This window comes from Pristiophorus japonicus, chromosome 3 (assembly GCF_044704955.1).
Source record: "Pristiophorus japonicus isolate sPriJap1 chromosome 3, sPriJap1.hap1, whole genome shotgun sequence".
Lineage (NCBI taxonomy): Eukaryota > Metazoa > Chordata > Chondrichthyes > Pristiophoridae > Pristiophorus > Pristiophorus japonicus.
Genome location: NC_091979.1, coordinates 258,824,140 through 258,848,629, shown reverse-complemented (window position 1 = coordinate 258,848,629; position 24,490 = coordinate 258,824,140). Strand labels below are relative to the sequence as shown.

Here is a 24,490-nt window from a genome sequence, read left to right as displayed (position 1 = left end):
GGAGCTCCCCATTCTTCACCTTAAATGCTCACTCCCTCCACCACCGGCACAATGTGGCTGCAGCGTGTACTATCAACAAAATGCACTGCAGCAACTCGCCAAGGACATTTTGACAGCACTTCCCAAACCACGATCTCTACCATGGAGAAGGACAAGGACAGCAGGCATATGGGAACACCACCAACTCCAAATTCCCCTCCAAGCCGCACACCAACCTGACTTGGAAATATATCGCCATTCCTCATCGTCGCTGGGTCAAAAACCTGGGATTCCCTAACTAGCAGCACTGTGGGGATTACTTTTACCACACGGACTGCAGTGGTTCAAGAAGGCAGCTTACTCCTTCTCGAGGGCAATTAGGGATGGGCAGTAGATGCCCGCACCCCACATCCAAGAGTACTGTATCAATCCAAGTTGTTGTGTGTGTAAAGTCCTGTCCCCTCAGTACAGATTCACACGAGGCATATAGTGAAATCAAGGTCACTCTGGACCTGCACCTTTATTTCACAGCTCTGGAATGCTGCACTTGCCTGAGACTTGTCCTTATATACCTGTCTCTTGCAAGTGCACCCCTGGTGGTAAGGTATGCTGGTAGTTACAGGTCATATCTTATTACAGTCATGTATAGCATGTTAGGATACAGTTATATATAATAATGTAAGATACATGACAGTGTGACTCCAGCAACTGGAGAGTTTTCCTTCTGACCTACATTGCCTTAGCTTTTCTAAGACGTCTACGCTTTTCTAGGGCTCCATCAAATGCTGCATTAATTTTGATGGTTGCTACTATCACCCCTCCTCTAGTATTCAGTTTTTGGTTGTCCATGTTTGGATTAAGGCTCTAATGAGGTCTGGAGCTCTGTGGTTCGGGCAGAACCCAAATTATGTGTTGATGAGCAGGTTATTAGTGAATACGTGCTACTTGCTGGCACAGTTGATGACCCCTTCCAATGTTTTGCTGATGATTGGGAGGTGGCTGATATCTACTGGGCTAGTGTTTGGGGCCGAAATTGCCCCCCGACTGAAAGGGGTGGACTCACCATTTTTTTCATTGTTTGGGGTGGTGTTTCTTGCAGTTAAGCCTCTTTTATTCAACTGCCAGTGTCCGGGCTGTGAAATCGGGCATTTGAGGGGCGAAAGTTGTGTTGGTGCGAAGCTGAGGTCGGGAACTGTCATCAGCATCGCCTATGACGTCAGCACGACGTGGACATGCTACATTATGCTGATGCGTCACAACGTCCCTCCCCTTCAGTTAAAGGAAAGGGCCACTGCGAGCTCTACAGCCACTTTAGTGGCTCCCACTGGGCCACCAGGGGGGGTTTCGGCCGGGCACGTGGCCTAGTACCCTAGCGGTGCCCGACCGAACCCATGGTTGCCATTTTTGGGCCGACCTCTGAGTTGCCCGACAAGTAAAATAAAATGGCAGCCGCGGCAATGCACCCTTTCCTTTAAGGGCGGACGAGCCACCCAGCGTTAGGCAGCTTCCCGCAGAGGAAAGCTGTCTGTGACACCGACTGGCGGTGGCGCCGCTATCGTGGGCCAGTTTCCCACACGGGCCGGAAAGGGGGTCGCCGCCGATCGGTAAGTGGTCGACGGGGCAGCAACCCGGGTGGAGCGGAGATGTAGGGAGTGCAGTGAAGGTTCACCAGACTAATTGCCGGGATAGCAGGACTGACATTTGAAGAAAGATAGGATCGGCTAGGCTTATACTTATTGGAATTTAGAAGAATGAGAGGGGATCTCATAGAAACATACAAAATTATGACGGGACTGGACAGGTTAGATGCAGGAAGAATGTTCCCGATGTTGGGGAAGTCCAGAACCAGGGGTCACAGTCTAAGGATAAGGGGTAAGCCATATAGGACCGAGATGAGGAGAAACTTTCTCTCCCAGAGAATTGTGAACCTGTGGAATTCTCTACCACAGAAAGTTGTTGAGTCGAGTTCGTTGGATATATTCAAGAGTGAGTTAGATATGGCCCTTACGGCTAAGGGGGTATGGAGAGAAGGCGGGAATGGGGTACTGAAGTTGCATGATCAGCCATGATCATATTGAATGGCGGTGCAGGCTCGAATGTCCTGCTCCTGCACCTATTTTCTATGTTTTACGCCGGGAAAATCCACGCTGGCAATTTGTGAAATGTCGGTGACTCGTGCCAACTAGGCAGTGATTTCTTACCGCCTCTTTGATGCGGTCACGGCTCTTAAAGAAAGGGGCAATTTTGGCCCCTTTGTGTTTTGGTGTTAGCTAAAGAGTTAAATAGCCTTAAAACTAAAAATAATCTATAAATAAATCTAGACTATGATATGGCAGCAGGTTATGTCTGGACTGCAGTAATTGGGAGTTTGTGGACAGTGACCTTGTCTCAAGCAAACATGTCTGCAGTAGAAGTCTCTGCCTCATCTGTCAGACTTGGAGTCATTGAGCTGAAGGGCACGTTGAAGACATTCCGACACATAAGGGAGGGGGAGGAGTATATGGGCAGTTTGGTCCAGACTTCGGAGACACCTCGTAGAGAGGTACAGGACCAGAATGGGGTTGGTGTAACCGATGATATGCAGAGAAACCCAGGCAAGTTAGAGAATGAAGATCCGCAGAAACTGATCCTTTCTAACAGGTACAGTGTTCTTGCTACCTGTGAGAATAAGGATGAAGACTGTCGGAAGGACAGCCAGAATCCTGACCATGGCACCTTGGAGCAGGAGGCTGTCCAAATGGAGGAGGAAGGGCAGCGTAAAGCGGTAGTTGTAAGGGGTTCAATCATTAGGGTGACGGATAGCATCCTTTGTAAGCAGGATCAGGAGTCCCACATAGTATGTTGCCTACCTGGTGTCAAGGTGGGGATATCTCGAACTGGCTTGAAAGAATATTGGAGGGGGAGAATCCAGTCGTTGTGGTCCATGTTGGGACTATGAGAGGGGATCTCATAGAAACGTTTAAAATTCTGATGGGTTTAGACAGGTTAGATGTAGGAAGAATGTTCCCAATGTTGGGGAAGTCCAGAACCAGGGGTCACAGTCTAAGGATAAGGGGTAAGCCATTTAGGACCGAGATGAGGAGAAACTTCTTCACCCAGAGAGTGGTGAACCTGTGGAATTCTCTACCACAGAAAGTTGTTGAGGCCAATTCACTAAATATATTAAAAAAGGAGTTAGATGTAGTCCTTACTACAAGGGGGATCAAGGGGTTTGGCAAGAAAACAGGAATGGGGTACTGAAATTGCATGTTCAGCCATGAACTCATTGAATGGCGGTGCAGGCTCGAAGGGCTGAATGGTCTACTCCTGCACCTATTTTCTATGTTTCTATCTATGTTTAAACATAGGAAAGAGTAGGCAAAAGGTCCTATTCCGAGAGTACCAGAGAGCTAGGAGCTAAATTTTAAAAAACAGGACCTTAATGGTTATAATCTCTGGATTATTACCTGAGCCATGTGCAAATTGGCATAGCGATAAGCAGATTAGGTAGTTGAACAAGTGGCTGAAGCAGTGGTGTGGGAAAGAGGGGTTCCATTTTATGAGACACGGGCACCAGTACTAGGACAGGAAGGAACTGTTCTGTTGGGACTGGCTCCACCTGAACCGATCTGGGACCAGGGTTCTAACGGAAAGGATAAATAGGATAGTCACAAGGACTTAAATGCTCAGCTGGAAAAGGTAGTATAAATAATAATTCTAAAACAAATTAAAAGGAAGAGAGTAGAGTAATAGAAATTTGGCATTAGGCACCACAGGTAAAGGGAAAAATATATGATGTAAAGTAATTAACTCAGGAGAGGGAAATAAGAAATGTATGAAAAAAACATTCCAGCGAAAGGACAGGTTAAGGTGTGTGGCCCAAATAAGTGTTCTTTATACAAATGCATAGAGTATAAGGAACAAATTGAATGAATTACAAGTGCAATTTCAACTTAGAGGGTACAACATGGTAGCCATTACTGAGACATGGCTGCAAGATGGTGAGGACTGGAATATACCAGGTTACAAGGTCTGCAGGAAGGATAAAGAATCTGGTAGCAGGGAAGGAGTAGGATTAGTAATTAAGGATGAAATTATTTCTATGGTAAGAGATGATATAACGAGAGGTAAGCAAGCAGTGCAGACTTTGTGGGTAGAATTAAGAAATAGAAAAGGATATAAGACTGTTGTGGGAGTTGTGTAAGCCCCAGAGTAGCAGCTGTGAAGTAGCAAAATGTATTAATGCAGAGCTTAGACATGCTTGCAGTAAAGGCAAAGTGGTCTAATGGCGGATTTTAACTTCTATGTAGATTGGGATAAACTGACGAGCTCATGTCAAAAAGGTAGCAAATTTCTTGAGCGTGTTTAGGATAGTTTTCTGCAATATGTCCTAGAACCAATAAGGGGGCAGGCCATATTAGATTTAATAATGAGCAATGAGCCAGATTTGGTTAATAGCCTAATGGTATGTGAACATTTATTTAATAGTGACCATAATATGATTGAGTTTAATGGGCTCAAGTTTTGGCCTGAGTTGCTCCTATTTTTTTGGAGCAACTAGTTTAGAATGGAGCATCTTAGACATTGCAATTCTCGGCATTTAGTTTGCTCCAATTCTAGTAAGTTAGAATAGTTTCATTTTAGAACAGATTTTTTTTTCAAAAGGGACGTGTCCAGCCACTTTCGCCTGTTTTGCAAGTTTAGGCAGCGAAAACTTACTCCAAACTAACTTAGAATGGAGTAAGCGTAGATTTTTGTATGCTCAGAAAAATCTTGCCTACACTTATAAATTAGGCATAGGGAACAAGAGATGGGGGGGGGAAGGGAAGTTTACAAACATTAAACACTTCATTTTTACAAATAAAGAGCCATCATCAATAATAAATGATAAATAAATCAATAAATCAACCAATAAATCAATCAAAAAAAATCAAAAAATTAAAAAAATAATAAAAAATTAAGTTTCTACTCACCTACTGCAGCACCGGGAGCCCTCCAACAGCGTGCTCTCTCTCTGTCAATGTCTCTCTCTGTGTCTCTGTCAGTGTCTCTGTGTTTCTGACAGCGAGGGAAGGGGGGGAGGAGGGCAAGGAGGGGGGAGAGGAGGGTGAAGGTCTGAACGGGAGGGGCGGGGGAGGCTGAATGGGAGGGAGGGCGGGGGAGGAGCTGAACGGGAGGGGGGGCGAGCTGATCAGGAGGGAGGGAAGGGGAGGCTGAGCGGGAGGGAGGGGGAGGCTGAACGGGAGTGGGGGGGAGCTGAACGGGAGGGGGGGGCGGGGGAGCTGAACGGGAGGGAAACCCGAGTCCCAATCTTCAATGCCCGGTGAGCCCATTCAGCCAGGGCTAGGGACGGCATGCTTCGGGCCCCTCCTACGCAGCCTGCACAGATTCGGGCTGCGAGGAGCTATTGCACATGCGCGCACACTCTAGTTTTCAGCGCCGGGACCTGTCTCCGCCCTCCACACGTTCTGCTGCGCTGCGCCAAGGGCCTGGATCGACCGGACTGCGGGGAGAATACCAAGGTAAATAATAGGCGCCGTTTCTGTTCTAAAAAGTCGGTGCACCACAAGGAGGTGCGCTGTTCTAACCCTGGGGGCAAACTTGGGTCCATAGTGTTTGAAAGGGAGAAACGCGAAACGGCGACTAAGATTCTAGATTTGGGTAAAGCCAACTTCAATGGGCTGAGACAGAGGGGTCAATTTTGCCCAAAGCCATTTTTTGGCATTTTGCCAGAGTTATCCCCGTTTTTCTAGGCCAGAACCAGTCCAAAAATAAATATGCCAATTTTCCCCACTGTATTTTTCAAAATTGGTACCGCACAACCTGTCCAGTAGCCTCAGGGGCTGGAGCCTACTGTCTGCGCCGAAAAAACGGTGCCGCCCCTTCTGCGCATGCACAAAAAAAAGGACTTTTTTTGACGTGATTCCTATTGGCGCGCATGCACAGTACAGCTCCCGGTCTGCAATCGGCCATTTTTAAAGAGCCAGTTGCGTGTGTGAGAACGTTGAGTGCAGTGTGAGAACTGTAATTATCATTGGAAAAATCGGAGCTGCAATACAAGATGCAACATGGCATAAGGACCAAGAATTTCTTACAGGATGAAGTGGAGGACTAGTTACTGTGATTGAGGGTAGATGGCAGGAGCTGGACACCAGCAGAGGTCACATAAAAGTTCCACCCAAAGAAATGAAGAAACGCTGGAACCAACTTGCAGAAGATTACTGTGCAATGATGACCACCCCAAGGTCTGGAGGCCAGTGCAAAAAGAAGTGGCAGGACCTTAGTCAAGTAGTTAGTGTAAGTAATATTTTCATTTATTCACTGGAATTGCAATTGTAAATGTGACCAGCTGTATATGTCCCACCCAGCAGAAAGACACCCTCTCTAAAAAGTTATGTTTTAATCTTTGCAGAGGAAAATGGCACACAACAAACGAGAAAGAACTCAAACAGGAGGAGGCCCGACAAATCTGTACCCATTGGAAGAGAGGGCTGCTGCTCTGATGGGTCCTGCCTGGTGAAAAGCAACCACCACTGCACAACAAGCTGGGCCCACACTTGGAGAGGGTAAGTCCTGCAAATTCCACAGTCTGGCTTTCCTAAATGTTAAGCATTGCGCGGGCTAGCCATGCTTCGGTTCATGGGGATGTCTCCGTCAGCTATGATTTGGTTGCTGCAACGTGCTATCATTCATCATGGTCCTTCAAATCAGCCTGCTACCTGCACTGTGTGAGCCTACTCATGCCATCCACCCTGGTCCCTCCTGCTGCTAACCATTTGTCTGTTCTGTTATATTTTGCAGAACTTGAGGCCAACCCTGACGATGCTGAAGTAGATTCAGACGAGGATGAGCCTGAAGAGAACTTCCAATCCCACCTTAGAGATCAAGAGCATGGGGGTGAGGGGGAGGGGATGGATGAATTCCCCACTGTTGTACTCACTTTGGAGGAGGTGCAGTTGCCGACCATTGAGGTGTTAGCCCCTTCCCTGAGTAGTGGTTTGAGTGTTGGCGGGTCATTCCATGGTTTCCCACTGTCCAAGGCTGGGGATTTCAGTGGGGTGCAGCGAGGCACGCCCAGGGCCCCCCCATCCGCGGCTGCGGGTTCCAGTGGGGTGCAGTGAGGCACGCTCAGGGCCCCACCATCCGAGGCTGCGGGTCCCAGTAGGGTGCAGTGAGGCAGGTCCAGGGCCCCACCGTCCAAGGCTGTGGGCCCAACTGGGATGCTGCGACCCACATCCAGGGTGAGGAGGGGAAGGAGAGCTCGACCACGCTCTCATGAGGTGCAGGATCCAACAGATGTGGTTCAGATGATGGCAATGAGTGTAGAGAGCATTGACCTTATGCAATCACTCCTGCACACCATCAGTGGGGTGGGTGATGAGGTATCGGGACTGTCGGGAGAAGTAACAACACTCTCATGAGAAATGGGAATGCTATCCGGGAACATGAGGGAGGGAATGTCTCAGGCAGCTGATACAATCTCAGTGCATATGAGGGAGGGAATGTTGCAGGTCGTTGTAACAGTCGGTGAACATGAGGGGGAGAATGTTGCAGGTAGTTTAGAACTGTCAGGGCACATGAGACAGGGAATGTCGGAGTTAACTGCTGCAATAAGGGAACATGCCCAGACCCCGCGCCCATTCACAGAATCAACTGCCACTCCCAATCCAACCCCCAGGCCAGCCTCTGAAGAGGCCCAAGCCTGGCCTGCCACATTACCGGCTGCCCCCATCCACCCTCCCCATCAAGAAGTGCACATTACCTGAGATGTTCGAAAGAATAAGCTTGGTACCAACCCGACAAACGCTGCGCCACCGCCTGCAGGCACCAAGACCAAGCGTGCGCGGGCAGTCTTAGAATAAGGTGGAGGAGAGATGGGTGCAGCCTGTCTTTGCTGCTGTTGTTGTTATTATTGTTGTTACTGTTGTAACTGTTCTCAAATTAAAAGTTTTTTGTAAGTTATGTAAATTTACAAGTTTAAAAGTTTTAAAGTTCTTAACCGATAAGAGATTAAGGGGTTATGGGCAGGGAAGTGGACCTGAGTCCATAATCGGATCAGCCATGATTGTATTAAATGGTGGAGCAGGCTCAAGGGGTCGTATGGCTTCCTCCTGTTCCTATTTCTTATGTTCTTATGTTAAGTTAAGTACAAAGAAATATTTGTTAAACTTTTGAATAAAATACATTTTAAATTATAACTGAATCATTGACATTATTTGTTCTATTATTAACACAACTTTTGAAGAAAACAAGAATCATTTCCATCATTTGTTCTATTAACATAACACAACATTACGGAACAGGTCCAAACAGTAAACATGGTCCATGTGGAATTGTTGCCGCTGAGCCCTCAGGCAGCAAAGCATTCACTGATGAGCTGCTGGTGCAAGGCTGAAGCAGTCATTAAAGGGGCACGGCCTGCCTTCCTCCGCTGTCGTGCTCTGGGTTCAGATAATTGCATGGCAACCTCGTCATCTGCATCTTCCTCATCAGAATCATCAGCCACTCTCACCTCAGGTGGGTCTTCTACTACCGTCTGCTGCTGCGTCATGATGGAACGCTATGCAGCACACAACAGTGAACTGACCGACAATCTCGGGAGTATAGCCTCCAGAACGGTCCAGGCATCGGAAACACTTTCAAGACGCCAATGGTCCTCTCTATTATGCTGCGCGTCGCAATGCGACATGTGTATTCCCCGTCAGCTTCCGTCCAGGTTACGCGTAGGGGCGACATGAGCCAGGTGGTGAGGCCGTAGCCTTTGTCTCCCAGTAGCCAGTTCTGCCCTTCTGGCTGCTGCTGAAATATGGCAGATATAACGCTCTCGCATAGAATGAATGCATCATGGGTGCTCCCAGGGTATCTCACATCAACTGACATGATGCGATGCATGTTGTTACACACGAGCTGCACATTAATGGAGTGGAAGCCTTTTCTGTTCCTGTATATCTCGGACTCCTCCAAAGGTGCTCGCAAGGTGGAGCAATGCAGCCTTGTACCTTGGGGAAGCCAGCAATCCTGGAGAAGTCCACAGCTCTTTCACGCATTGCCTGGGCGGTCATGGGAACTTTAAGTAGTCATTCCTCCGGGCATATAGTGCAGCAGTCAACTGCCGAAGGCAGACATGTATTGCATGTTGAGAGATGGCGCACACATCCCCTGTTATAGCTTTGAAGGATCCGGATGCATGGAATGAAAGTGCTGCTGTAACCTTCACTTCAACTGACAAAGCAGTCCTCCTGATGCTTCTAGGTTGCAGATCTGCTTTCACCAACTCGCAGGTCTCAGTTACAACTTATTTGTGGAACCGCAGCCTTCTGACAGTCTGCATCACTCGGGTGCAGATATGAACGTCTGTCTCGATATACCCGAGATGGGTAAGGCCCGCTGTCCATCACCCTACGGGCTCTAACGTTCCTGATGCGATGACTGCGAATCAATTGTCTCCTCCGCAGCACCATGATGCAAAAGGCTTGCACAAGGTATGGCGTTGTCAGTATTGCCCCCATACTTAAATTTTACCTTTGCAAGAAGCTCAAAACAACAGGCAGGCAGGACAAGGTTCTTTGTTCTCTCTCCCCACAGGTGTGTATGGACCACATCCAGGTGTGAGCAGGTGCAGTGGTCAGGAACCTCCCCCCACCCCAACCCCTCGGGCTACATTTGATGCTTAGTGCAGTCTTGTGATGTCTTACGATCACCTTCCACAGCCCCCACATCCCCCGCCCCCCCCCCCGCTCCCGCCTCCCGGTCTTCCTTTGCAGCCAAGCCCCGAGCCCGTGGTCAGGGCGCTGGAACGATTCTGCCAACCGATGCTCTGACCCTCGAGCCCTGTTTGCAGACGTTTGGCGGTGGCATGTCAGTTGAAAGAATATGAAAAGTTACAGAATTCCATCAAACTTCAATTTACTGCGTTATAAGGTTGAAAAAAAATCTTTATTATGTATATTTAAGTCTTGACTCCCTCCAAAACTTAGCTGAAAAACTGGTGTATTTCTGCGCCGATTTTTCAATGTGCGCTGCTTTTTCTTAACTCACCAGAAGTTTTTTTGGGAGTGGTCAGATACGCCATCCTAGGAGAGTTTTTTTTTTTGGAAACTTGCATAATTGACAAAAACCGGTGCAGACATCGAGTTACACCCACTATGACGCAAAAAAAAACTAACCTAAAGAAATTGTAGCTACCTCCGTTACGCTGGCACAGATTCCTTGGGGAAACTTTGATTTTTAATTTGCGCCATCACCAGGGAAAATTGAGCCCAGAGACTGTACACAGTAAACTGGACAAGTCAATTAACAGGTAAAGCGACAGACGATCAGTGAGGGGTGTTCAAAAAAGAATTTAATGTGATACAGAACCAGCTTATACTCTGAAGGGGCTCAGGGCCCCGAAATTCACGGTCCCGGCTGTTGCTTTGGGCTCAACTGGCCACCCCAACGTAAATTTAGCCCAGGAGGTTTTGCAGCGGTGTTGGCCACCGCCGACTCGTGGTGGTGTGGGGCTTGCGGCAGTAGTGACGCGCTAAAAGTGCGCATTGCTGCCACTCCGCCCCCGGACCCATTTTCAGCGTGAAACAGCCGGTCTTTTAGCTGATGGTGCCTCCGCCAGCGTTTAGGGCCAGTGCACAGTGGCAGAGATCTCAGAGCCATGGGAGTGGAGAGAGACAAGAAGGTAAGATCCAAACCTGAGGATGGGTCGAAGCTTCCCGTAGTCTTCGAAGTAATAGCAGCTGAGTTGGTCTCACACAGAGAAGTCCAGTAAGATCATCGCGAGCTCTGGACGGGGTGAGATCCCGGAGCCATCTCTGTATTGCTCAGCAACAAGTCCAGGAGCCTCTTCAATGGACTGGAGGAGTTCAGCACAGAATCCGCACTCAAGGGGAGGGAGGGAGAACGGGTGGGGAAAGAGGGTGACAGAGAGAGGGAGGGAAGGGAGCAAAAGAGAAAAGGGAAAGAGATAGAAGTGAGGAAAGGGAATGAAAAACAAAGAATTTGATTGGCAGAGAGATATAGGAATAGAGAAAAGGGAAAAAAACGAGAGAGAAATAGAGATCCCGAGATTCACAGAGAGAAAACGGAAATCTCAATCCAGGGACTCAAACTGAAAAAGTCGCCCCAGCTCAGCATTCCGCATGGTAATGAATGGGAATCTGTTCAACCTCTGCTGCCTCCAGACTAGATCCAAGGTCGTCCCATCCTCTGTCATCGATCTACAGTACGCAGACGACGCTTGCATCTGTGCACACTTGGTGGCCAAACATCAAGCCATCGTCAACACCTTCATTGAGGCATATGAAAGCATAGGCCTTACACTAAACATCCGTAACACAAAGGTCCTCTACCAACCTGACCCTGCCACACAGCACTGCCCCCCCGGTTATCAAAATCTATGGAGAGGCCTAGGCAACGTGGGCCATTTTCCATACCTCTGGAGCCTACTGTCAGAAAGGGCAGGCATCGATGACTAGATCCAACACCGCCTTCAGTGTGCCAGTGCGGCCTTCGGTCGCCTGAGGAAGAGAGTGTTTGAAGACCAGGACCTCAAATCTGGCACCAAACTTATGATCTACAGGGCAGTAGTGATACCTGCCCTCCTATATGGCTCAGAGATGTGGACTATATACAGCAGACACCTCAAAGCACTGGAGAAGTACCACCAACGCTGCCTCCGCAAGATTTTGCAAATCCATTTGGGAGGACAAATGGACCAACGTCAGTGTTCTCGCCCAGGCAAGCATCTCCAGCATCGTAGCACTGACCACGCTTTATCAATTCCGCAGGGCGGGCCACATCGTCCGCAATCCGGACACGAGACTCCCAAAGCAAGCGCTCTTCTCGAAGCCTCGACACGGCAAGTGAGCCCCAGGTGGGCAGAGGAAACGCTTCAAGGACACCTACAAAGCCTCTTTGATAAAGTGCAACATCCCCACTGGCATCTGGGAATGCCTGGCCTAAGACTGCCCAAAGTAGAGGAAGAGATCTGGGAGTGTAAGGGGTTCTGGGGAGTGTTGTGCCTTGGGTGTCTCTCTCTGGGCTTCTGCCCTCACAGCTTATCCCTGGCCTGTGAGGTACCCTGAGTGCTGCAAGAGCACTTCTGGAGAGACTGCGTCCACAGCTTATGAAAGGGATTTTGAGACTCGTGCGTCCCCACAGCTTATGGCTAGCCTGTTAGGCACTTGTGTGTGTCAAACACTCCTAACCCCTTTCTTCCCTAGCCTGTGGCACACAGTTGAGCGTTTTCGAGGCACTCCTGGCTTCCCTTACACTGTTCTGACACAAGACTCACGATCAGGAGATGTAATACAACAGAACTGAGACGAGGCGATTCCAAGAGGACATTTAAGCTTCCAATTTATTTGACAAGGTGTATCTCAACAAACAGCAATACACCAACAAAACAATCTCCCTAAATCCCAGTAAATGGACACAACGAAAATTTTTACACAAGTTTAACAGCAGTGCAATGCCCAACCTCCCACCTTCCTGACCTAACTGAGTTGGGAGTTCTGGGGACCAGAGATTATACTCACCACAGCCTTTACAGTCTTTCCAGGCCAAAACGCGGTTTTGGGGTTCTCTTTTTGCTATCTTCAGGATCTTGAAGTTACTTTTTCGGTTGTGATTTTCTTGGAAACTTGGTTGTTGTTGCATCTTGTTGCTGTGGATCTACCTGAGTCCAGCTCTCAGGGGAAGATCCTTGTGGAAAAAGAAAAGATTCAGTCTCCAGTAACAAAAGGAGGCTGAACTGATTACGTCTCGGGATGGTGGTTTGCTTCTTCTGTCTTCGGTGTCTTCGGACACTGGTCTTCCTTCTGTGTCGAAAGGCTGACTGCTTGCTGGAACACGAGAACGGAACAACTTGTCGGGGCAGAAACCCCTTCTTATATCCAGTTATCCAGCCAGACTTTCGTGCTGAAATAAATCCTTCCCATTGGTGGGCTTGTGATTTTGCGGGGGGTTTTCCACTGGCCATCCCTGATGTTAACCTAATCAAGGGTTGAGTAGGTATTAATTGGGTTGGCAGGGTGTGGGCCTCCTGTAGCCATTGTGTAGGCCCTCGGTTTGTTTTGGGTTCCCTAGTTTTCTTAAGACCTGCATAATATCCCTCCATAGTGTAAACGTGGGGGAGACAATAGCCCGGTATCGGTGAAGAGTTAGTCCCGAGTTTTCGAGCAAGGGCACTCCCATTGGCTTGGAGTCCCTTGCTTCGGGCTGACTCTGTCCCACCATTGGCCCTCCGGTGTCCTCCCCCGTCCAATCACTGCCCTGCCAAGGCCACACCGTCTCGGTTTCAATCCACATTTGGTTCTGGGTTCCCTGTTCCTTCCAGGACACTGGCCTGCTGTATTATTGCAGCACAGACAGATCCCACAGCTCTTTTCCTTCTGAGTAATATGAGGGGTTTCCATCCTCCCCTACAGGAGGGTGCTTAGCACCTCGAGTTTTATCGCCGAGAGCAACCAGAAACCAAGCGTAGACAGCGGAAGGTGCATGCGTCAATCCAGGCTCCCCACCCATCCTTTCCTTCAACCACTGTTTGCCCCACCTGTGACAGAGACTGTAGGTCCTGCATTGGACTCATCAGTCACCTGAGAACTCAACCTTTGAGTGGAAGCAAGTCATCCGAGAGACTGTCTATGATGATGCTCACCTCACATTATACAGCAGCCCAGGTATAGGTGCGAAAAATAAAGATTTAATACATAATCAATATACCTACAAACAACTACCAGAACAATAAACTGCAGAAAAATAACATAAACATCATTTACCACCCTTGTGCATTTCCTTATAACCCCTCTTACGCATGCCTAACCTGCGACTTCGCCTCAGTGATTCCCCTGTGGCTGACTCATGGATCTGGGAAGGCTGTTGTCTTCCCTGTGTGGATGTCCTACAAGGCTGCCCTCGAGCAGCTTTGGGCCTGGAAGGGCTGGCTGGAGATTGGTCAACACGCTCCTGGGACAGTTCAGTCTGGTTTGGCTCGGGCGAGGCCATGCGTGGCGGCACTGGCGGAGTGACAGGTCTGGGGCCAGGAATGCTGCGAGCCGGAGGGAGCGCATCATCCATATCCTGGCCCGAGGAGCCTGAGTAACTCACCAGGGGCAGCACAATACCACCACCACTAATCTGAGGGAGCTCAGGTTGGTGCTGTGACACCACAACAGAAGGTCCCCATGGCCCGTGGTGGACTCGTCCGCGAAAGCAACACAGGTTGCGGTAGGGGAGCATCCAGCTGAGACTAGGCGAGCAGCTACAGTTGAAAGCCAGATGCTCCGTCGACCCTTGCAGAGCTGTGGCCATCCTCTCCAAAGCAGCACCAATACGCTCGTTATTGGGGGGGAAAAGGCCTTAACACCACCAGCTTTCTGGCTGCACTGAATTTCGGCCCCCTACTTTCCAAAAGAAACAGCCATGGACAAATAAAGAGGGAGAAATCTTTAAAAAAAAAGCATACAAGAATGCAAAAAATAGCAGGATCCTGGTAAATGGAAGAGAGAGAAAGAATAGCAAAGGGTCACTAAACATAGTAAGTATGAACAGAAACTTGCAAGGGATATCTAAATCAATACAAAAACTTACAATTATATTAGGAAAATGAGGGTGAGCAATGTGGCCTCCTTAAAAACTGACTGGTGATATAAATGAAAATCAGGAAATAGCAGACATGTTAAATAGTTACTTTGTGTCATAATTTACAGTAGAGAAAGGATAGATAGTATGCCGGACATCCCAAGGAAACATATTGATTCAGGTATGGGGACTCACCCAAATTAACGTACGCAAATTAACACTAATGAAGAAAATAATGGTGCAAAGAATCACAAATCTCCAGGATTAGATGGGTTTTCATTATAGACCTTTTAACCTAACATCTGTTCTCAAGAAATTACTTAAGTCTATAATTAATAGTGATTGAATATCTTTAACATTTTCAGCTGATCAGAGAGACCCTGCATGGATTTGTAAAGGGTAGATGATGCCTGACGAACCTGATTAAATTTTTGGGAGATTTGACTAAAATAGCGAACAGGGGAATGTCTGTGGATGTTATTTATATGGAGTTCCAGAAGGCATTTGATAAAGTCCCTTTACAAGAGACTGTTGGCTAAAGGTGAAGCTCATAGAATTGAGGGGAAATTATTGACCTAGAGATTGGCTGAGCGGCAGGAGACAGAGGGGCCAAAATTGTCCGAAACGGGGCACACCTACCGATCTCTAAGGGTTCCGTCCGCCCCAATGGAATTCAGTCTTTGTGAGATTTTTTGGAGCGGGGCGGAAATGGCCTCGGAAATGGTAGTGTGGTCAGGTCAAGGAGAACTTGCAGATGATGGTATTTCCATGCACCTGATGCCCTTGTCCTTTTAGATGCTGGAAGTTGCAGGTTTGGGAGCTGCTGTTGAAGAAGCCTGGCCGAGTTGCTGCAGTGCATCTGGTAGATGGTACACACTGCAGCCATGGTGTGCTGGTGGTGGGGGGGAGTGAATGTTGGAGGCGATGGATGGGGTGTCAATCAAGCAGGCTGCTTTGTCCTGGATGGTGTCGAGCTTCTTGAGTGTTGTTGGAGTTGCATTCATACAGGCAAGTGGAGAGTATTCCATCACACTCATGACTTGTGCCTTGTAGATGGTGGAAAGGCTTTGGGGTGAGGAGATGAGTCACTCGCTGCAGAATAATCAGCCTCTGACTTGCTCTTCTGGCCACAGTATTTATGTGGCTGGTCCAGTTAAGTTTCCAGATATAGGAGCAAGGGGACATAGCCTGAAAATCAGAGCCAGGCCTTTCGGGAGTGAAGTTAGGTACCAATTCTACAGACAACGGGTGGTAGAAGTTTGGAACTGTCTTCCGCAAACAGCGGTTGATGCTGGCTCATAGAATCGTGGAATCATAGTGCAGCACAGAAAGAGGACATTTGGCCAATCGAGTCTGCGCAAGTTCTTTCGAAGAGCAATCCATTTATTCCCATTCACCTGCTTTTTCCCCATTACCATATATTTCTCCCTCAAGTATTTATCCAGATCCCTGTTGAAAGCGGCATCAGCCAATGCATTTCAAATCCTAACCATTTTTTACGTAAAAATGTTTTTCCATGTGTTGCCTGTGGTCCTTTTGGCAATCATCTTAAATCTGTGCCCTCTCTTTATCGTCCCTTCAACCATTTGAGAAAGTGGCCTGAATTTTAATCAGGAGGCGGATTGGGAGCAGGGGGCTGGGAACTGATTGGGAAACCCGGGAGAACGGGTTTCCTGCAGGCCCTGCCGAATTTATCGGCATGGCCAGATTTGCATTGGAAACTGTTTCCCACCCGTAGTCAGCCAGATGAAGAGGCTAGCTGGCTGTGAGCAGATAGGCCTGTGGCACCAGTCCACAGAGACAAGGGAGGGATTGCGTGGGGGCCACAGGGTGGTCGTTGCGGTGAGCATCAGAGGCTGAGGTGGGCCAGGAGCAGCCGATCGGGAGGTCCCACATTGTGATCGGCTGGTGGGGGGGCCTCATGGGGGCGATCGGAGGCATTGTGAGCATGGGTCTCCTATCGCAGGGTGTGGATTAGGCAGGGTGCTGGATCCAGGATGTAATGTAAAGACACTTGCCTCCTGGATCCTGCAGTTCTTGTCTTATTTTAGCTGGCAGGTTTCACGAGCCTGCAAGCCCGATCTTCTTAGCCTTCTCTACCCCAAGGAGAACAACCCCAGCTTTTCTAGTCTATCCATGTAACTCTATTCCCTCATCCCTGGAACCATTCTTATAAATCTCTTCTGTTACCTCTCCAAAGCCTTCATGTCCTTCCTAAAGTGTGATGCCCAGCATTGGACACAATACACCAGCTGGGGCCAAACTAGTGTTTTTATAAAGGTTTAGTATAACCTCCTGCCTTTTATGCTCTATTCCTCTATTTATAAAGCCCAGAGTCCCACATGCTTTATTAACTGCTTTTTTTAACCTGTCCTGCCACCTTCAAAGATTTGTGCACAAGCATCCCCAGGTCTCTCTGTTCTTGCATCCCCTTTAAAATTGTACCTTTTAGTGTATGGTCTCTCCTCACACTTCCTATCAAAATGTGCCACCTCACACTTTTCTATGTTGAATTTCATCCGCCATGTGTTCACCCATTCCACCAGCCTGTCTATGTCTTGTTGAAGTCTATTACTGTCTTTCTCACTGTTTATTAAACTTCCAAATTTTGCGTCATCTGCAAATGTTTCTGCCTGGGTCATTGTTAATTCTAAATCTGAGATTGATCGATTTCTGCTATCCAAATATATTAAGAGATATGAGGCAAAGACAAGTGTGTGGAGTTAGGTCACAGATCAGCCATGATCTAGTTGAATGGCGGAACTGGCTCGGGGGGCTCAATGGTCGTCTACTGTTCCTATGGGCCCAAATTGTCCCATGAGTTACACCGTTTTTTTTGTTGTAACTTGATTTTTCTAGTGTATCTTTTTAGTTGCAAATATGGCCATTTAATTTGCGCTAGTGTAAGTGAGTTAGTTAGGTTTTTTGTGCAGTCAGTTTTTTTCAAAAGGGGGCATTCCCAGCCACTTACACCATTTATGCCAATTTGGCCAGAAAACAGTTGTACTAAACTAACTTAGGGCAGTGTATGTGTCCACTTTTGTCCACACAGAAAGACCTTACTTATAGTTAAGGCGCAAGTAACAACATTTCAAGCACCAAACAAAGCACAAACAGTGATAACAATTCAATAAAAAAATAAAGAAGTGAATTAAATAATTAAAGTAGCAAATAAAAGTACTGCATCAAATCCTACCTTAAACTGAACTATGCAGCGGCTGGCCGTGCTGGAGTCCGTTCGGCCAGGGCAAGGTGTGGGAGACCAGCAAGCCCTTCGGCCAGGGCAAGAATTGGGAGAATGCGGCAGGCTGTGGGGCGGGGGGAGGGGGTGAAGGGAGAGAAACGGAGGAAGAATGCAGTAGACTGTGGTGGGGTGGGGGGGGGGGGGGAGAGAAACAGAAAACGCGGCAGGCTGTGGAAGGGGGGAGAGAAACGGAGAAAGACATCGGCAGGCTGTGGGGGGAGGGGGCGGGGGAGAGAAATGGAGAAAGAATGTGGCAGGCTGGGGGGGGGAGGGGGAGGGGCAGAGAAACGGAGAAAGAACGCGGCAGGCTGTGGGGGGTGGGGGGGGAGGGAGAAGGTGAAATCTGTCGGCGGGGGTGGGGTGTGGAGAAGGCTGAACTCTGCAGGCTTTTGGGGGGGTGGCGGTGCTGACGAGGGGATAGATAAGTCACATGACTGAAGGAGGGAGGGGACAACAAAAGACCTTTGGGTTTCTTACCTTGTTTGGGGAGTGAGAAGAGCTGGGCTGTGTGTTGTGTTAATGGAACATGATTCAGTTTCAATGTAAAAAATATTTTATTGAAAATTTTAGAATGTACTTCACTTTAATGTAATAAAATAATTTTTTTATCAAACTACTTTAATATGACTCTAAGATTACTTAAAAACTTTAAGATCACTTATAAACTTGTAAAGTTACAAAACAATTTCAATGTGAAAAATCTTACACTCTAAAATCACTTAAACTTCAAGATCATTTTTTAGGTGTGAAATTAAATAACTTACAAAATGTGAGAACATTTACACTCCAAGATCACTTAAAAACCCTAAGATCACTTATAAGTTGTAAAGTTACAAAACTTACAAAACAATTTCCATTAGAAAAAACTTACACTCTAAGATCACTTAAAAACGTTAAGGTCACTTATAGTCTTGTAAAGTTACATCACAAAACAATTTACATTTGAAAACCGTTACGAGTAAAATCAACAAAAACAACAGCAGCAAAGAAAGGCTGCACCCATCTCAGATCCACATCTCGGTGAATGTGCACTGCTTCATGGTGGGTGGTGGTGGTAGAGCGGGGGTGTGTGGTGGGGGGGGGGCGCAGTTACGGCTTGGATCTCCACAGAGACTGGTGCGGGGATTGCCGTGGGAGTACAGTGGATTGGCCTGGCTATGTTCCCTTATTGCAGCAGCTACCTCCCTGATGGCCTGTGCCGTCGTTCCCGCTGCCTCTGAAATTCCCTCCCTGATAGCCTGTGCCGTCGTTCCCACTGCCTCTGAAATGTCCTCCCTCATGTCTTGTGACATTGCTATTTCTGCCGTCAGTGTTGTTACCTCATCACCCACCCCACTGACGATGTTCACGAGTGATCAGGTAAGCTCATTGGTCTCCATACCCAATGCCATCACCTGAGCCACATCTGTTGCACCCTCTAGCTCAGGACAGCTTGTTACATTTCTCCTTGGCCTCACCCTGGGTCTGTCTAGCGGAATCCCTCCAGTGTGAGGTGCAGGCTGGAAAGGTGTGGCCATGGGTGTTACAGGCTGCATTTCACCAGCACTGGGAGTCGCAGGCTGGGACGATGGGGCCCTGGGTGTTTTATGCTGCATTCCAGCAGGAGTGGAACCTGGAACCTCGGATGGTGGGACACTGAGTGTTCCATACTGCATTCCAGCAGCACTGGAACCCGGAACCTCGGACGGTGGGGCACTGATTGTTCCATACTGCATTCCAGCAGAACTGGGAGGCGCAGGCTGGCATATAGGGGCACTGAATGACCCAACAGTCGGGAGCGGCGGGAGTTCGTCATCGGAGAGGTCGGAGGGAGGCCTATAAAAGGCCCAGCAGTCGGGAGCGGCGGGAGTTCGTCATCAGAGAGGTCGGGGGGAGGCCTATAAAAGGCCCAGCAGTCGGGAGCGGCGGAAGTTCGTCGTCAGAGAGGCCAGCGGGAGGTTGGAGGGAGGCCTATAAAAGGCCAAGCAGCGGGAGTGCGTCGTCGGAGAGGCCAGCGGGAGGTCGGAGGGAGGCCTGTAAAAGGCCCAGCAGTCGGGAGCGGCAGGAGTTCGTCGTTGGAGAGGCCAGCAGGTGCAGCTGTAGGGAGAGAAAGCAAAAAAGTAGAACGAAATCGAAGGGTGACGTCACAACCAAGGGGGTAAGTGATTGGCTGGTGTTTAGTGAGTAGTTTTTCTTTTTCTTTTGCCTTATCAGTAGATAACCTTTATCATTGTTGTTGCCAAATTAAGTTAATCTCGGGGTTAAATCATGGCAGGAGAGCTCGGACACGTGTCATGCTCCTCCTGTGCTATGTGGGAATTCAGGGATGCTTCCAGTGTCCCTGACGACTACATGTGCGGGAAGTGTGTCCTGCTGCAGCTCCTGACAGACCGCATCGAGGCACTGGAGCTGCAGGTGGATTCACTCTGGAGCATCCGCAATGCTGAGGATGTCTTGAATAGCACGTTTAGTGAGTTGATCTTACCGCAGGTAAAGGTTTCACAGACAGATAGGGATTGGGTGACCAACAGGAAGAGCAATGGAAGGAAGGTCGTGCAGAGGTCCCATGCGGTCATCCCCCTGCAAAACAGATACACCATTTTGGGTAATGTTGGGGGGGGCTGACTCAACAGGCGGCAGCAGCCAAGTCCACGGCACCATGGGTGGCTCTGCTGCACAGGAGAGTAGGAAAAAGAGTGGGAGAGCTATAGTGGTATGGGATTCTATTGTAAGGGGAATAGATAGACGTTTCTGCGGCTGCAATCGAGACTTCAGGATGGTATGTTGCCTCCCTGGTGCAAGGGTCAAGGATGTCTCGGAGCGGCTGCAGGACATCTTGGAAGGGGAGGGTGAACAGCCAGTTGTTGTGGTGCATACAGGTACCAACGATATAGGTAAAAAATGGGATGAGGTCCTACAAGCTGAATTTAGGGAGCTAAGAGTTATATTAAAAAGTAGGACCTCAAAGATAGTAATCACACGATTGCTACCAGTGCCAAGTGCTAGTCTTAGAGTAGGAATCGCAGGATAGGTCAGATGAATACGTGGCTGGAGGAGTGGTGTAGAAGGGAGGGATTCAAATTCCTGGGACATTGGAACTGGTTTTGGGGGAGGTGGGACCAGTACAAACCGAACTGTCTGCACCTGGGCAGGACCGGAACCAATGTCCTAGGGGGAGTGTTTGCTAGTGCTGTTGGGGAGGGGTTAAACTAATATGGCAGGGGGATGGGAACCTATGCAGGGAGACAGGGAAGTAAAATGGGGGCAGAAGCAAAAGAAGGAAAGTAAAAGTGGAGGGCAGAGAAACCCAAGGGAAAATCAAAAAGGGCCACAATACAGCAAAATTCTAAAGGGGCAAATTGCGTTAAAAAGACAAACCTGAAGGCTCTGTGCCTCAATGCGAGGAGTATTCGTAATAAGGTGAATGAATTAACTGCACAGGCAGCAATTAATGAATATGATATAATTGGCATCACGGAGACATGGCTCCAGGGTGACCAAGGCTGGGAACTCAACATCCAGGGGTATTCAACATTCAGGAAGGATAGACAGGAAGGAAAAGGAGGTGGGGTAGTGTTGCTGGTTAAAGAGGAAATTAACGCAGTAAGGAAGGACATTAGCTTGAATGATGTGGAATCTGTATGGGTGGAGTTGGGGACAGCATCAAACAAGAAATTAGGATTGCGTGCAATAAAGGTACAACAGTTATCATGGGCGACTTTAATCCACATATAGATTGGGCTAACCAAACTGGTAGCAATACGGTGGAGGAGGATTTCCTGGAATGTATTAGGGATGTTTTTCTAGACCCAATATGTCGAGGAACCAACTAGAGGGCTGGCCATCCTAGACTGGGTGATGTGTAATGAGAAAGGACTAATAAGCAATCTTGTTGTGCGAGGCCCCTTGGGGATGAGTGACCATAATAAGGCAGAATTCTTTATTAAGATGGAGAGTGACACAGTTAATTCAGAGACTAGGGTCCTGAACTTAAGGAAAGGTAACTTCGATGGTGTGAGATGTGTTTTGGCTAGAATAGACTGGCAAATGATACTTAAAGGGTTGACCGTGGAAAGGCAATGACAGACATTTAAAGATCACATGGATGAACTTCCAACAATTGTACATCCCAGTCTAGAGTAAAAATAAATAGGGAAGGTGGCTCAACTGTGGCTAACAAGGGAGATGAAGGATAGTATTAAATCCAAGGAAGAGGCATATAAATTGGCCAGAAAAAGTAGCCAACCTGAGGACTGGGAGAAATTTAGAATTCAGCAGAGACAACGGGTTTAATTAGGAGGGGGAAAATAAAGTATGAAAGAAAGCTTGCCGGGAACATAAAAACTGACTGCAAAAAGCTTCTATAGATATGTGAAGGGAAAAAGGATTAGTGAAGACAAACATAGGTCCCTTGCAGTCGGATTCAGGTGAATTTATAATGGGGAGCAAAGAAATGGCAGACCAGTTGAGCAAATACCTTGGTTCTGTCTTCACGAAGGAAGACACAAATAACCTTCCGGAAATACTAGGGGACTGAGGGTCTAGTGAGAAGGAGGAACTGAAGGAAATCCTTATTAGGCGGGAAATTGTGTTGGAAAAATTGATGGGATTGAAGGCCGATAAATCCTCGGTGCTTGATAGTCTGCATCCCAGAGTACTTAAGGAAGTGGCCCTAGAAATAGTGGATGCATTGGTGATCATTTTCCAACAGTCTTATCGACTCTGAATCAGTTCCTATGGACTGGAGGGTAGTTAATGTAACACCACTTTTTAAAAAAGGAGGGAGAGAGAAAATGGATAATTATAGACCGGTTAGCCTGACATCAGTAGTGGGGAAAATGTTGGAATCAATTATTAAAGATGAAATAGCAACGCAGTTGGAAAGCAGTGACAGGATCGGTCCAAGTCAGCATGGATTTATGAAAGGGAAATCATTCTTGACAAATCTTCTAGAATTTTTTGAGGATGTAACTAGTAGAGTGGACAAGGGAGAACCAGTGGATGTGGTGTATTTGGACTTTCAAAAGGCTTTTGACAAGGTCCCACACAAGAGATTGGTGTGCAAAATTAAAGCACATGGTATTGGGGGTAATGTACTGATGTGGATAGAGAACTGGTTGGCAGACAGGAAGCAGAGAGTCGGGATAAACCGGTCCTTTTCAGAATGGCAGGCAGTGACTATTGGGGTGCCGCAGGGCTCTGTGCTTGGACCCCAGCTATTTACAATATACATTAATGATTTAGATGAAGCAATTGAGTGTAATATCTCCAAGTTTGCAGATGACACTAAGCTGGGTGGCGGTGTGAGCTGTGAGGAGGACGCTACGAGGCTGCAGGGTGACTTGGACAGGTTAGGTGAGTGGGCAAATGCACGGCAGATGCAGTATAATGTGGATAAATGTGAGGTTATCCACTTTGGGGGCAAAAACACAAAGGCAGAATATTATCTGAATGGCGGCAGATTAGGGAAAGGGGAGTTATAATGAGACCTGGGTGTCATGGTACATCAGTCATTGAAAGTTGGCATGCAGGTACAGCAGGCGGTGAAGAAGGCAAATGGTATGTTGGCCTTCATAGCTAGGGGATTTGAGTACAGGAGCAGGGAGGTCTTACTGCAGTTGTACAGGGCCTTGGTGAGCCCTCACCTGGAATATTGTGTTCAGTTTTGGTCTCCTAATCTGAGGAAGGACGTTCTTGCTATTGAGGGAGTGCAGCGAAGGTTCACCAGACTGATTCTCGGGATGGCAGGACTGACATGAGGAGAGACTGGATCGACTGGGCCTGTATTCACTGGAGTTTAGAAGGATGAGAGGCGATCTCATAGAAACATAATAAAATTCTGACAGGACTGGACAGGTTAGATGCAGGAAGAATGTTCCTGATGTTGGGGAAGTCCAGAACCAGGGGACACAGTCTAAGGATAAGGGGTAAGCCATTTAGGACTGAGATGAGGAGAAACTTCTTCACTCGAGAGAGTTGTTAACCTGTTGAATTCCCTACTGCAGAGAGTTGTTGATGCCAGTCCATTGGATATATTCAGGAGGGAGTTCGATATGGCCCTTATGGCTAAAGGGATCAAGGGGTATGGAGAGAAAGCAGGAAAGGGGTACTGAGGTGAAAGATCAGCCATGATCTTATTGAATGGTGGTGCAGGCTTGAAGGGCCAAATGGCCTACTGCTGCACCGATCTTCTAGGTTTCTATACTGCATTCCAAGAGCACTGGAACCCGCAACCTCTGGACTTTCGAAAGCATCTAATTTCAGACTAAACCTTAAACCACTATGCAGGGACTGAGACGAGCTGAAACCACAGGATGTCAAATCAGACCCGAAACCACTATGCAGGGACTGGGCTGCGCTCAAACCATGGAATGACGAATCAGAAATCATGGAAATGCTTGGCAATGTGAGTTTAAGATTCTTCACTTCATAACTCTCCATGGCCAACCCCTCCCCCTACAAAGTTGGTCTGGCTCGCCCGTGTCTGAATCTTCTTTAACCGTCAAATGGTTAGCAGCAGAGGAGGGGGCAGGATGGATGGCATGAGTAGGCTCACACGTAGCAGGCCAGGCAGCAGGTTGATTTGAAGGGCCACGAGTAATTTTCAGTACTTGCCCTCTCCCTCGCGTGTGGGCCCAGCTTGTGCAGTACTGATTGCTTTTTTCCAGGCAGGACCCATCAAAGCAGCAACCCTCTGTCAGTGGGTGCAGATTTGGCGGGCCTCTTCCTGTTTGA

General features: G+C 48.0%; 1 protein-coding gene across 18 annotated transcripts in view; it reads left to right on the top strand.

Moving 5' to 3' along the window:
* The window catches only part of ccdc172 (coiled-coil domain containing 172), a 249,040-nt gene that overhangs the window by 128,271 nt on the left and 96,279 nt on the right, over positions 1–24,490 (top strand). Inside the window, exon 7 of one of the 18 annotated variants that reach the window (XM_070876574.1) lies at positions 24,044–24,155. The exons of the other annotated variants lie outside the window; for them this stretch is intronic. Within the exon in view, the coding sequence (XP_070732675.1) occupies positions 24,044–24,050 (7 nt within the window). The 3' untranslated portion in view covers positions 24,051–24,155. Of the gene's footprint in view, positions 1–24,043; positions 24,156–24,490 lie in introns of those variants that run through there. 18 annotated transcript variants of the gene reach the window in all.